Source organism: Fukomys damarensis, unplaced genomic scaffold, assembly GCF_012274545.1.
Source record: "Fukomys damarensis isolate Sample0158 unplaced genomic scaffold, DMR_v1.0_HiC HiC_scaffold_7, whole genome shotgun sequence".
Taxonomy (NCBI): Eukaryota; Metazoa; Chordata; class Mammalia; order Rodentia; family Bathyergidae; genus Fukomys; species Fukomys damarensis.
In genome coordinates, this window is record NW_022900919.1 from 37812893 (window position 1) to 37828365 (window position 15473).

The 15473-nt window shown below is 40.8% G+C and overlaps 1 protein-coding gene across 1 annotated transcript in view; it reads right to left on the reverse strand.

The window, feature by feature from the left end:
- Nucleotides 1-15473, reverse strand: part of Plcb1 (phospholipase C beta 1) — a 690814-nt gene that overhangs the window by 140137 nt on the left and 535204 nt on the right. The window contains exons 12-15 of the mRNA XM_033761014.1: nucleotides 12613-12695; nucleotides 7142-7226; nucleotides 5696-5873; nucleotides 413-480 (exon numbers count right to left, since the gene is read on the reverse strand). Coding sequence (XP_033616905.1) covers nucleotides 413-480; nucleotides 5696-5873; nucleotides 7142-7226; nucleotides 12613-12695 — 414 coding nt within the window. The remainder of the gene's footprint in view (nucleotides 1-412; nucleotides 481-5695; nucleotides 5874-7141; nucleotides 7227-12612; nucleotides 12696-15473) is intronic.

The window sequence follows — 15473 nt, forward strand, 5'->3', positions numbered from 1 at the left end:
AAAATAACAATAATAATAATAATAATAATAATAATAATAATAATAATAATAATAATATAAAATTCTCAAATTCTCATAGTCTTGCCTGTGACTTTAAAATTCTGCGCCAACACTTCTGATCTGCTGATGTTACTTGGGATGGCTTAGATTGTTTCAGTAGGTGACTTTCACGCCTTCCAAATTACAAAATTGGGTCTAGTGTCATTATCATCTCTGAACATTTCTCTGAATTCCACATTTTCTCTGGACTGTGGGTCCTCTGACAGTTGCTTCAACGACTGAAGTTGACAGTTGCTCGCTATACATTTACTCTTATGGTCACTAGATGGCAGAAAGGGGCCGTGAGATGTGTCCTCAAGGCTCATGTCAACCTGACAAGCCCTTAACCCGTCCTTGGAACCTGGATACCCACCTCATCCATGGAAGACTTTTTACAGTCGTCATCATCTTCATCATCATCACTCTCCGTATCAGCTTCGCCTGCCAAATTTTAATCACAGTTCATGACGTTAACGTGTGTACGTTCAAGGCACTTGCAACAAGACATACAGCCAAAAATTCACCGGGGCACTTCTTGGCAACTGGATTTTTCTTTAATTGTTTTTCAGAGATCTGCATTTCATAAGTGGTACAGAACTAGATTGACATTTTGAATATAGGTTCTCTAAATTTTATGAATAAGTATCATTTAAAATTTCCAAGTTTTCTAAAAACATCCTTAACAGTTTTTCTCTGATGTTTTGATCTTACGGCCTCACGTACAGTATTTTCTGTGGCATATGTACCCTATGATGCTGATACAGATCAACCATCCCATTTTCTTTCCTTGTCTCCAAAGCCCAGAGTCTTACGCAATGCTGGGCTACTTCACAGCCCAGTGACCTTTTCCAAAGGCCTAGATGATCACTCAGAAATCAAAAAAGACGTCATGAACTAGGGCAGGAACTCTGCAGCATCAGCAGCAAAAATGACTACAAGAACTGGAAAGTACACACCACATCTGAAGGTTTGCCTACAGTCCCATTTACACATACCTGATCATCTAAACAATGCACATATTTTTTTTAAAAATGGAGCAAGTCAGTTTGAAAGGGCAAGATAAACTGTTGAACACTTTGAAATCATTATGCTTGAAAAATCTAACTCAGACAGACTTAATTCAGCTTAGCCAGGACACAATCATTGAAATAGGTTGTTTTCTCCCACGAGAATTTAACGCACAATTTTTCAAGTAAAATATTCACACCAGCACTCTGTGCTTTAGTCTGACCCAAGTGTGTAAAAATATTTGAAAGCAAGAAAAAAAAAAAAAAAAAAGGTATAGTTCTAAATTGATTTAACTAGTGTAGTAGCACTATCGAGCCAGTAGATGGCAGTATTGGCGAGAAAACGAGTACCTTTCCGGCTTCAGCCTTCTGAAGTTAAACGTCCCCATTCAATCCATAGAAATGACAAGGCACCCGCAGCGCTGCCTTTTAAAAAAAAAAAAAAAAAAAAAAAAAAAAGGTATAGTTCTAAATTGATTTAACTAGTGTAGTAGCACTATCGAGCCAGTAGATGGCAGTATTGGCGAGAAAACGAGTACCTTTCCGGCTTCAGCCTTCTGAAGTTAAACGTCCCCATTCAATCCATAGAAATGACAAGGCACCCGCAGCGCTGCCTGCCTTCCAAGAAGCTTATAAACAATTTCATTGGCTGATGACACTCAATCAATTACTGAATGATAACAGTGAGTAAGGCATTCATGAAGTATCTTTAGAGGGAATAGATTTCTGGGACTAACAAGGGCTATTTTTATGACTTATTAAAGATCTCATAAAATCATTTTATGATGCCAATATTGCATCAATAGGGCGAATCAATTTTATTTTGAATAGAAAATGTGTCTCTACAGAACAGTTTCTCTGGTGTGAAAAACTATAATAGTACATAAGACCCTAATGGTATAATTGACAATGTGAAATAGGAAGAAAAGGGCTAAAGGTGTAGGGGAAGTGGGAAGGGTAGGGGAAAGGCAGTAGGGAAAAGGAAAAAAAGAGAAAATGGAAATAAAGTCTTTGTAAACAGGGAAGGGAGGACGGGGTGAAGGGAGGGCAGGGGTGTGGGGAAAAAATGAGAACTAAGATCTGTCATGTAAAGGTACAAGATCCCAATAATAAATGTAACTGTACTGTATACCTAAAATGTACCAATAAACTAAAAAAGAAAAGAAAAGAAAAGAAAATGTACCTCATTTTATTACCAACATGTACTTTCAGGAGTTTGTCACTTAAGTACATTTTATAATCAAAACTTTGCCTTTAGTTATCATTCTCACTGTTTCTTTAAACAGAAAGGGGATTCTTTTGTGTTTCCACCACCTGCCTCGCAAGTGCAAGGCCCAGAGTTCAATCCCTGGTACCGGGGAAAAAAAAAAAAAAAAAAGGATTCTTTTAATGAAATAATTTAAAAACTGTTTGGCAGAACCTTCTGCAAAATGTTTCATCAGACACAGCAGTATAGCAGTCCTTCCAAATACTCAGCCATGTCATTGCTTGGTTTATGTGGGGAAAAAAAGAATTTGTCTTCCTTTACTTATATAAGAATCTAGTTTTTTCTTGACACATCTTTAAATTTTTAAACTTATTTTTAAAAGTAGTTCATAGTAACTGTATATATTTCTGAGGTGCCCTCATAAGTCTTTGGAGGGACCTAGAAGGAATCTTGTTGAACTGTTAATTAAAAAAAAAAAAATCTTGACCCTGCTTCTTTAAGATGAATGTGCTGGCTAGGCACAGAATCCTGGAAAGGCATAGGGCCCACGCAGGCCACGATAAGTGAGTTAACTTTGAAATAACATCCAGTTCATGTTTTTCAAGTTACTTGAGCTCCTAATACTTCTAACTTCTACCAACCAAGTGGTAAATTAGCAGCCCTCATTATTCAGAGGCCTACCTACATATTAAAATGTCGAAAAATTTCCGTTGAAATAATGATTGCACAACAGGCTACAGGCTAGCTTAGGAAATCTACCGAATTGCTAACAGATTGCTGCACTTTCTCTGTATTAAGCAATAATGTTCACTGCCTGTAAAAATTGTTATTTGTATTATGCATCTATTTAATGAGAGGAAGAGAGCTGGTAGTAGGGAAGGCAGATGGTAGAAAAAGCATCCACATTCAGGGGAAGGGGGTTTGCCAGGAAGCTTTCAGGGGACAGGGGCCTGTTAGGAGGGAGGTGGCCTTTAATGATAATCATTTGAAAACTTCCAAAACAACATTCTTAGTAAGACTGAAAGTTGTTTCTGAAGAATGAATCAGAATTGTGTAATAATGTTTGAAATACACGTTGAAGAATTACAAAACAACCCTCTCAAAGGATAATATGTTTGTTGACAAGGATGTTGTTTTAAACAATAAAAGCAAGGGCTGGAGATTTAGCTCAGTGGTTCTGCTGCCTGCCTCACAAGCACATAGGTCCCAGGTTCGATCCCTGGTACCAAAAAGGTGGGGGGGAGTAATAAACAATAAAAGCAAGTGGCAATTAGGATATAAAAATAGAAGGCAAGGCAAGTCGGAGTCTAGGTCAATTATTCTTTTTCTGATTGTTTTAGAGTTTATATTTTTTCATTTTTAAATTGTTTCAAACTCTATTAGTTGATATATGACAGGAGTGCAGAAAATATAGATCATATAGAAGCAGTGACTTTTCATCAGAAGTCTAAGTAACCAGGATCTACATTAAGAAACAAAGAAACACAATGTTAACTCAGCTTCTGGGAAAACCTCTGGGCTCTCTTCTTGTTACTTCCTTGCCAAGGGTCACTTATACCTGGCTTCTAACTGCACAGATTAGCTTTGTCTGCTTTTGTATTTTATATGAATTGAATCATAAAGTATATGCTCTTTGTGCTTGACTTACGGTACTCCTTCGTGCGAATATACTATGATTAATTTGTTGAACATTTGGTTGGTTTCTAATATTTGACTATTTTTAAGAGTGCTACTTTTAGCAATTCATGTACACATCTCTTGGTAACTGTAAATACGGTGGACGCTCAAGTTAAGCCCCGCCTGACTTACAAACAACTTGGGTTAATTAAGTTAATGAAAGACTCATCTGCCTCTTGTTATCTACAGCGTCTACCCAGGGAAACATGCAGTTCTCAGCTGCGTCAACTTAGTTACAACCAGCTCTCAGGAAATGATGGAGTTCCTAAGTCAAGGGTCTACTGTTCACATTCCTAACCCCACTGGGTGTTTACCTAGAAGTGGAATTTGTGGAGCATGTAGGGTCTATGAGGAGCTTTTTCCAAAATGATTACTCCAATGTTAAACATCTGTGGTCGTTTGTCCTGGGGACTGAGCCCAAGGCCTTTTGCTGTTGGGTAAGTGTTCTGTTAGGGAGCTACACCTCCAGCCCCCCAAGTCAAACTTTCTTTTTCTCTCCATTTATTTATTTATTTGTTTGTTTGTTTGTTTGTTTGTTTGTTTATTTATTGGAGCACTTTTGCACCAAGCTACATCCCCAGTTCATTTTTTTTTTTTTTTTTTTTTAACATTGAGACAGGGTATTGCTAAGTTGCCAAACTGTCCAGGCCCAAACTTGGGATCCTCCACCCTCAACTGCCCAGATTGCTAGGGGTACAGGTGTTCACCACCATGCCCAGTACAAGTTAAACTTTTAATTGAAAACTTCCTATCATCAAGATTGAAGTTTCCTCTACTTAATTAGATCCTTTAATACACCTTCAGATGGTTAAGATTCTGACTGATTGAAAATAAAGTAGACTAAATGACAAATAATCCTAGGGAAATGACTAACCACTTTGAATTCTTTTATCATCTACCATAAAATATTCATTTCAACCTAAGTTTAAAAGAAAAAGAAAGATAATAAGCATCACCTAATGGCTTTGATAGATAATTCAATAACTTTGCCATTTCATGATTTTTGAAATGTTCTGTAAAACATGAAATATTAACACACCAGAACCCTTCAGCAAGTCATCGATGGGAATGCCCCTCATGAATATCTTGTCCTCAATCCTACTGTTAATGTTTTTCTCATTAAGAAGCTTTAAATCGGGCCGGGGATTTAGCTCAGTGGTGCCGCTGCCTACCTCGCAAGTACAAGGACCCAAGTTCGATCCCCGGTACCAAAAAAAAAAGAAAAAGAAGCTTAAAATCACATGACCATCCCAAAGATTATGTGGCTAATGTAGAAGCCAGAATAAAGTTCTCCCACGTCCTATGAAAAAGCAAAAAGGACTTTGCAAGTGAGATTCCGTTGAAGACTTTGAGATTTGGAGGAGCCGGGCAATGGGATGGGCCTTTCCCGGGAGTGGTCAGAGGAGATGCTACTCAGGGAAAAGCAGCACTGCAGCTTTGGGGAAGGGGTGCCCTGAGCTAAAGGGTACAGGCGGCTGCTGGAAGCAGGAAAAGCAAGGAAAGGAATCGTTGCTTAGAGCTTCCAGAAAGGAACTCAGTCCTGTGGGCACCTCGCACAGAGCCCCCAAGATCCCTGTGGTCCTTGGAAGGTTACAGAACTGGAGTACAACATCTGTGTACTTTTAAACACTGAGTTTGTAGCAGCAGTTGGAAGCCAACGCAGTTTAAATTTGTGCTGAAGTAGAAATGTTAAACGTCCCGCTAAGCTAATTTCAGAGGAGTTATTTCCTAACCCACACGTGACAGGCCCTTCCCCGCCCCTCACCGGCTCCGGGGGAGGAGGGCTCGAACACGCTGGAGGAGTCGCTGTATGTGTTGGATGCTTGTTCCGAGAGCTTCTTTTTGCCACTTCCTTCTGATGACTTGTGTGATTTCTTCTTGTTTTTTACCAAAATTTTATACATTAAATCCATAGGGCTTGGAAGAGGGACTCCTGATTCCAGCTAACAAAAGAAAAGCACAGTGTTTCAAAATCGGCCCCTTCCTTGCAGCCCTCTGTAAAACCCCCAGTAAGTGCCAGACACCAGGAGCACCCGGATTATTCTTCACTACCTTCAGCACCAGCATGGCTCAGTGAACTATGCTAAGTGTGTTCTGCATCTGGTTGGTGGAGGGGTGGCTGGTTCAGAGTTCTTTCTTTTTGACATCAAAGACATATTTTAATTCCTGTACATTTATTTTTCAACAACAGAGTCATAATGTGATCTACATAAATTCCATGAGTTTTCCAACGAAACATATAAATCCAGCCATTTTGATGCACGACAGGTACGAAGGCCTTGGTCTAAATTTTCAAAGTAGGGCAGCCAGGGATCTGGTAGGAAGAATTAGTCAAATCAGCCAGGAGCTCTCTAGCCAGCCTGTGGAATCGACTGTTCGGATGCAGCTTAAAAACAGCCAAATGCCCATTCTAGTAGTAGGTAATCTGGCTGCAAATCTCCTTGGCTTCAGACTTCCTTCCAGCCTTGACATTCAAGCTGCCACACTCGCAAGCCTTCCCCTGTTTCATACTTGCACATCTAATGCGAAAAATCAATGTCCCATGAGAAGGCTATTAGATACTGCATCAGAGAGCTCTTGTGCAAGCCACAGGACAGGTTATTTTTAGGAAGTCTCCTGAACTCCCTTAGCTTGTCCTCTGTTCTTTTCAAGGAGTCTGGGGACTGGTATGAACTCATTTAAGGATGTGTGGGGATGGTGCCAAAGGCTCCAGGAGGGAAGAGCCTGTGTTAGGATATTTCTGTTGCTTTCTTTGTCCCAGACGAGGATATGATAGCAATAGAAGCCTGAGTTCTGCCTCAAAGGTGCATGCAAGAAAAGGGGCAAAGCCAGTAGAGAGGAGCTCAGAAATGCTTGTGTCACCTGCAATTTCCTACTGTGTACTGATGAGGCTCCACTGGGAGGGAAGCAGGGGTCTGTCCTCTTAAACTAACTCTGTGGGCTGCCTCTGGTTGCTAGGAATTCTGTATCCTTGACCAAGTTAGATCGGGCACAGGGGCATGGAGAAGACAGGGAAGAGGATGGGAACAGGCTCATGTCTTCCACCGCCACTGGGGGCCAAACTGGTATCCTCTTGACCAAAGAGCTTATGGTCAATTGCATTAATTTTGCCAAGCAATAAAAGATGGGCAAGGAATAAGAAAGTCTCCTCTCAACCCCAGTCATAAATGATATGAGCCTTTCTTCCAGGTCAGCCACCAAATCTGCTTACTGGGTATTTTTCCAGTGGCTCCATGAGAAGGGCATCACCAAAGATCAACCGGCAATACTCCGCCATCTTGGCTTGCTGCTTTGGGCTAAGGCAGAAAAGGAAGGAAAGAAAGCAAGCAGTGAGGGTTATTCACAGAGCTCAAACATGGCAACTTCGTGTTATCCATTGCAGACAGTGGCAATTCCCTAAATCCCACCATTCAGGACCCATTTTTTATCATTCCAAATTCCTTTGCTGATGGAGGTGAATTTCAATGACACACAGGTGGACAGTGACAGCCGGTGCACACTGAGGAATTGGCTGGAGGAGGCTATTTTTAACGCTGACCTGCATAGACATAGAAGAAGAGGGGACAGCAGGTCATTTGCCTTTCACTGAATTCTTGAAATTCCCGGAATCAGACTCCCTTCCTCCTGTTTCATTCCCTGATTCTAAGTCAATTGCAAGGCACTCACAGTGGAAGAATCTCATGTGCAAAGAGGAAAAGTCAGAGTGGACTTGTGCAGGGCTCTCGGGAGAGAGGTGGAAACAGCAGGCACCATGGGGACAGAGTCTGCCACTGTTCTGTGCATAACAGGAAGAGGCAATGGAGGTATCCTGAGGGGGCCGCCAGCAGGAGTCCAACCTGCTGGGAACTGACTGGAGTTGCAGTGTTCGCTGAGCTGAGCTCCAGGCTTTGAAGGGTTCTGGATCTATGAAACCAGGACAATCATAACTGTTCCTGGGAAGGGGGTGGATGCTGAGAAGGTGAAGGGAAGTAATGCATACAAATGCCTTTGAAACACTACAGGAGTGGGAACTTTCAAGATGACCCCACTGTTAGAAGGTGGCTTCTGATGACCCAGCTAGAAAGATCCTGCCTCCAGCACTTATGGACACGCTGAGAGAGGGGAACATCCACATTCTCTCAGTGCTACTGCTCTCCTCAACATTTTCAAAGGTTGGGCCGGGGATTCAGCTCAATGGCGCCTGCCTTGTAAGCACAAGGTTCCAAGTTTGATCCCAGGTACAAAAAAAAATTTTTTTTTCAAAGGCAATAAACTTTTTTCTCTTTCTGTGGAATGTTAACTATCATCACAAGGTATCCAGTTCTGCTGGGTTTCACAGACTCTGAATCTGAGCCCCTGGCTGTCAGACTTGATCCCTGGAAGTTAACTTTGTCTCTGCTGTAGTGATATTGCATCGTAGCAGAAGTGAAGCTGTGCTGTGAATAAGGAGTGGTGATGAAGAGTCTGCCTCACCACCATTCGAAATAATTATAAAATGAGATCCTTATGTTCTCCTTCCAGGAATGACAAACCTGGATCCTGGACTCTATCCGCCCCCGGGAAGGAGACAACTGGGGATTCAGATTACTTCGGTGGCCTGCAGAGAACAGGTCTCATTTTTTTTAAACAAAGCAGTAGTGTTAGGGGTCAGGGGAGTTCTCTGGGGTTTACACATTATCCTCCGACATGTGGAACTGCAGGAATAGGCGCAGGAGAGATTCTAAGGACTTGTGACACTCCCCATAAGTTCCTAACACCTTCTTCTTGTCGCACCTTTGTGGCAGGAAAATTGTGTCAGTGAGACCTTGGGAGCAGGCAGAGAAGAGGCTAATTTGTCAGGGGCCGCAGGGATGCTGCTGCTTGTCACACGCAGGGGCTTCACCAGGTCAGTACAAGCTCTGGCTGCAGCTGAGAACAAGTACATTTGTGCTGCTGGGCCCACATATTCCAGGCTGCACTGAAGAAAATGCCCAGAGCCTCCATTTCACTTCCTCAGAAGAACCAATCGTGGGCTGGAAATTTAGCTCAGTGGTTCTGCTGCCTGCCTCTCAAGTACAAGGTCCCGAGTGCCTAAGCAGGTGTACTTTTGCAGGTGTTCCCCAAATCAGGCCTTCAGAAGGATGGTGCTGCAGCTATGATTCTAACTCAAAAACACATGAGCCACTGACACTGCAGGAGATTTGGGCTGAGTCCCCAGCGCAGTTAGTTATTCATGGGATTGGGAGGCACACACTTTTCACCAAAAGCTGCATGTCGTTTTTGTGCCGGTGGGTAGTGAACCGTAGGGTTAAAGTCTCATCTAGCAATTCATTCACATCACCTGGGGTCTTGCTAAAGGGCAGATTCTGACACTAAGTCCTTGGCGGGGCCACCCCTGTTGCAATCTGTCTCCATCTCCATCTCCACATCTCTCTTGGTGCTGGAAATGGAACCCAGGATTTCAAATAAGTTAGGCAAATGTTTTGCCTCTGAGCCTCATTCCCTACCCCTGCATTTCTAACAAGTTGTTCTCCAGGATGCAGGTGCTGGTGGTCTAAGGAACACATCCTAACGAGCAAGGATCTGTGTCCAATACAGAAACAGGGAGATGTAAGTGTCCAAGAAAAGAGAAAATGTGATATTTAGTAATCAAGGTATTCCTGTTCTTAGTAAACACACCTGCTCACCTGACTTAGTCACAGAAGAGAGCAAAGTGAATACAAAAAGTCGGAAGAAAACAAAAATGACTTTAATTGCAGGTTATAACTGTAGAAATAAAAGGCGTTAAAATTGCAATTAGCAAAAAAAAGAAAAGAAAAACCTGAAGTTTCAAAGCACCACCAACAGCCACCATGGAAATAAAGTGAAAGGGGAAAAATTCACATTTTGAGCTTCAGGCTGCAGCAGACATTTCGGAACACATTAAAACATCCATAAAGTATAAGCACCAGGGAAAGTGGTCAGTTTTCCAAGGAAGACACCCCATGCTGTAGGGGTAAATCCTCCAAGCTGAACTAAACCAATGAGGAAGTTAAGGACCTTGTCCAAAAAGTCTCACCAGTCTGTGGCAGAACCAGGACTAAATGTTACATTCTTTGACTTCAACATAGGATCCTTTTGAAGAAGATGCTAGCTCCAATTAAGGAAAAGGTCGAAATTGACTAATGTGTTTTGAGAGTGTGTTCCTAGGTGTGTGTGTGTGTGTGTGTGTGTGTGTGTATGTGTGTGTGTGGTATTCTGTGATTACACCTAGGTTTAGCCAAACAGAAGGTGTGTGTCGCAGTTTCAGAACTAAGTGTGGGGACCCACAAGTGAAGTGTAGGATTCTACCCATGAAAGGAAAGTCCATCTGCTTTCTTTGTGTTGTGATACTCTTCCTAGGAAAGACTTATGCCTGGGCAATTTTGTTATCTGGAGTTGAAGGACAGTGGAAAGGTGGCACAGACAACTTCTCCCCACAATGGAAGCAAGGCTTATAGTATTTCACAGCCACTAGGATATTTCAGTGGTTTGGGGTACAATCATGAGACCAGACCAGAGCTGTTACCCTGTTTCTGTTGTCATATATAAATTACAAATGAATTTTAATAGCTAAATGGAGTTATCTAGAAAGGGTAGTATTAGGGCACTATTCTTTCGTTTACAGTGAAGGAATTAGTTTTGGATCTCTGTGTGGACGTATGGAAGATGGCAAAAAAATCCTATAGTTAAAGGACACAAGCCACATAAATGTGACATTTGTAGGCAATTGCCTTGGAAGCTCTGGTTGTCCTAATTTCATGTTATGGAGGCTCACAATGCTTCTGTTTATGTAAGGGATGTTGTTGGTTAGTAGCATAAATTCTGAAGCCAGGCTGGCTGGATTTGAATCCATATCTGTGATGTTTCAGCTGCATGGCCTTGGGTAAGTTACTCACCCAAGTTGGGATTTAGTTTCTTCAGCTGTAAAACAAGTGTGATAACAATATTTATTTTGAGGAACATCTGAGTTTGTAGTGAGAGGCACATGATCTTAGGCATGTAAAATATATGGAAGGCTGCTTGGCACAAAGTAAATATTCAGAAAATTTTAGCTGTTATTATGGTGGTGGGTGATATGTCTCTGGCTACCTCCAAGGAGAGTTCAGTGTAGCTTGTGTGACACTCCAGAATGCAACTGTAGTCATATCCAGGCTGTCAGATTTAATGTAAGTATTTCTTTAAGAAAATAAGTTTGACTGATGTCTTTTCTTAAAACACAAAGCCGACAAAACAAAACAATAAACAAACCACATCAGCAAGTCTGGAAACTACTGTGCCTGAAAGAAAAGAGGTAAAACACAGAGCCCAAGACAAATGGGTGGACAGAGTTGAGAAAGTGCCCCCCAAAAAGGCACTTTCGAGTTACAGTTGTCACAGCCAACAAGGTATTAAATGCAGCCATCTAAAAGGTGCTCTGAGAAAAGTGCAACAGGACAGAATAAATTTCTTTTGCTTAAATGGACCCTCAGAAGCGACAGGAAAACAGTGTGTCAACTCATGGCCTCATGCATGCATTGGATGGCTGCTTCCTGATGAAACCGAGTCAAGTAAATGTGATATGGATTCCTAGAGAGCACACCAGAAATACGGATAATCACAAAGTTAGCTAGATCAAAATAAGAACTTTCTCAATATGTTACTAACAAATTACTGAATTTGCCTACTTAGAAATTTGATCTGGAACAACGTGATTAAAGTTTAGTGAATTATTTAATAATTAGTGAATGGAAGCACATGTTCTAAATTAGTTGGACCAAGTAAAACAAGTGACCTGGGAAAGACCCTCAACAGGAAAGAGGAAAAAAGAACTTACAAGTCAAATTAGCACAGGTGCTATTGGGTTGGGTTTGGAAAGTCTGGACCCTTGGGATCAATGAGAGGCCTTCACAAATGCTCTTCTAGGTAATGATGGCCCTTACTAAATGTGCTTCACATAATGATTTCATGGACTAAAAATTTAGTTCCATGAAGTTTGACTCCACATAGAGAATAATTTTTCCTTGTAGACTCTTTAAAGTGAGTAACTGTGTGATAAACGGTTATGTGTGACTGCATCTGTGTCTTAGGTACAGATGCGGCTTACTCTGGTACTCTGTGGTGAAATGAATATAAAATACAGAAGTAAAAAAAAATACCTTTCCATTGTATAGCTTGGAATTAAGTGCAGAGTACTTTGAAGTAGGAACATATTTACAAATAGGACCAAAGAAGGGAAAACCAATAGGGAGGGGTAGTACGGAGCAGTTGGTGGACTGAGACGTGCATAAGGACAGTGTAGCAGAATGGAATCCAGAGATTTTGTTACACTGGTAATTTAAAAGGGAAAAAATTGGCTGTAAATTTGCATGCAACAGAACAACGTAATGAAGAGTGAGGTTATAGAGAGGCACTCTCAGCTTCAAATCCATGATAGAGACAAGTATTGTGCAAGAAAAAGTGTTCCACTCCTTTATAAAAGGAAGTCCTTGGTTTAAAAATTGTATTATGGCATGAAAATAGATTCTACAAGTCCAATGGACTATTTTAATGCTGATGAGATTAAATGGATGAGTTCCGTCAACATACCGAGGAAAATATTCCACTTATTGTATAACATGATGGGAGAACAGCATTCGTGATGTCAAATAGTCATAAATCCAATGAACAATTACTACACATGCCCCATTTGAAAGAGAAACCTTGATGATTGTATTGAATACTTACGAGTCCACATGGTTCTCAAACGAGAGGAGAATTGGAAAAGGTGAAGTCTTAAATGCACACTCTGCAATTGCTTCTATCACTTCCTAAAAATGAGAATACATGTGTATTTAACATGCCAGAATGTTTAAAGTGCATATTTTTTTAAATTCAGTGTCAAATTCATTAATATGGTTGAGTGTTTTTTTTTTTTACTTCTTTACCCGAGACCTTGCCTGGGCTAAGCAAGGATTATACCACAGAGTTACATCCCAAACCCCTGTGGTTGTCTTTTTTATACATACAACTTTATTAAATGCCCCAAAATGGACAAAGGGCTTGTGAGGGATGCCGGGTTATAAAATTTCTGATTCTTGACTCTACAGGGTAAAAAGGAAAAAAAAAAAAAAAGACTGGATTTTGGAAGTGGTGAAAGCATAGTTTTGAAGACAATTCTTTTTCTGGTTTTTGTTTGTTTGTTTTTTTTGTTTGTTTGTTTTTGGTACTGGTGATCAAACTTGGGTTCTGGGTCCTTGAGCTTGCAATGTAGGTGCTGGAACCAAACAGCTAAGTCCGCAGTCTGGAAGATGACTATTTCTTAAGTATATGTCTTATGTCCTATTTTTCATAATGAATAAAATTTAATCACATCATAAAAATTTGGGACAGCCAGAGAAAGTAAAAATTTCACACATAAATTCACTTTTTGAAGCAAGTCACAGTTTTGGTTATATAATCATTTGGTTATGTTTAACTGTAATCTGTTTTTCAGGTATTTGTGTAGCATTTCATTATACTGAATATTCAAATTGTATTCTTTAAAAACATTGTTAAGACATACCTTAGAATTCAATCATTTGTCATGTTCAGTTCACAGTTTTCAGGGGACAGAGCTGTCCAACCAGTATCCCAGTCTACTCTGGCAGACTCTGGCACCCCAGAAGGAAACTGTACCCAGCAGCAGTCCCTCCTCCTTCACCCCACCCGCATCCACTTTGCCCTAGGCAACCACTATTCAACATTTGCCTCCACAGATCTGCCGACTGTAAACACTTGCTACATGGAATCCTGCAACACGTGGCCCTTTGCGTCTGGCGCCTTTCCCTCAGTGTGTGGTAAAGTTCACTGGAGCTGTTGTCCCAGCTACTCTGGAAGCCAAAAAGGGAGAATGACTTGAGTCCAGGAGTTTAAGATGAGTCTGGGCAACAGTGTGAGTCCCTCTCTCAAATAAACAGAAAACAAACAAACAAACAGCATGTCTTGTAAACTTCAGCATCTTTATAAAATTCTTGAAAAATAGAAGTGTCAACCTTGGTCTAACCATCCCCCAAATGTTAGATGGGCATAATTCTGTGGAAAACATCTTTGTTTTTTCCTGATGTTTTAAATGATTTTCTAGGACTAGATCCTCAGAAGGGGAACTACTGAATTGAAGAATATGAATACTTTTTAATCTCCAAATTACTTTTCTTTTGAGATTGCCTGGAGTAATGTACCAAGGACCAGATTGAGATGCAGATTGGTCAGCTCTGGGCACTATGTTTTCAAAATGTTTTTCTTATTGAACTGGTATTAAAGTACAGTTTCATTTATTGTTTAATTATAACATTTCCAATACTATAAGAGTTGTAAGTTCCCATGGGTTGTTTTTTAGTTGCATTTATTCTTTCACACTCTCAAGTAGGAATTTCTACTCCCATTATTTATGCCTAAAACTTTCCCACTGCCTTCGCAATCTTCCCTGTGCAGTACACAGCTTTCTTTATAGCTATGCCATTAAGCCACTTCCCTTGCCTCAGAGTATAAATAAGGCAGCATCATTCTGTAGCACATTTGCAAATATTCTCTAGGAAGGATTTGCCTGCATGGAGGAAGAAGGATCACTTGCACTCTTTTCATACATAATCAATTTAACTTTTATGACAGTTGAGTTCATAAAAATAAATGCACTATAAAAAGCAAGCAGTACTGTGATTTAAAATTCTTAATTTCATTTACTTGCACACAGGCTGTGAATTCAAGCAGGCTTATGCTTGATTTCTACCTCTGAGACTTACTAGATGTGTGACCCTAGGAAAGGTCCCGAAGGCCTCTGTGCATGGGCTTCTGTAAAGTGGGGGTCAACAACTTCACAGACTTGTTGTGAAAATTCCATTAGAAGAGGTGAAGAATCTAGCTTACGATGCTAAGCAACTGCTCTGAAATCAACTAAGGTTACTGCGTTGGTGGTATTGCCTCTGTCTGCACTTACACTAAACGTCCCCTCTTAGACTATTGCCAATAAAAGCAGAAGTTGCCCTTAAATGAGCATTTATTATGTTCCACATAAACATCTCACCTCTTACTAATAATATTCCATATGGAAAATGCTATGCACCATTTTACAGATTATAAAACTGAGCTTCAGGGCAATTAACTGACTTGCCCAAAGTTACAGAGAAGACAATACTAGACTAAACCTCAGAAATTTCTAAGATCTCCTGTCACACCCTCTCAGCTCCCTCTGGTCACCTAACTGAGGCATCAGTTATGTTTAGAGGTTTCTAGCAGCGTCCTAGAGTTGAAGTGGATGCCATGGATTGAGTACCTAGGGCACTGACAGCCACAGACCCTGTGTACAAATAACTTAATTCAATGTTGCACCCTCATTCTGGCTTAACGGAAATTTCTTGTCCACATAGCACCACAACCATCGCATAGAAAGAAAGCTAAAGTTTGGTTTTCTGTATTTCAGCTGTAATATCAGTAGCTCGCATTCGTTGGGTACCCACTGCAAGTCATGCTGTTTCTGTGCACTAAGTGGGGTCACTGAAGGTTTATTTACGCTGACTGCAGGAGATAGGGACTAGTGTTGTAACAGGGGCTCCTTTAAAATCTGGAATTGA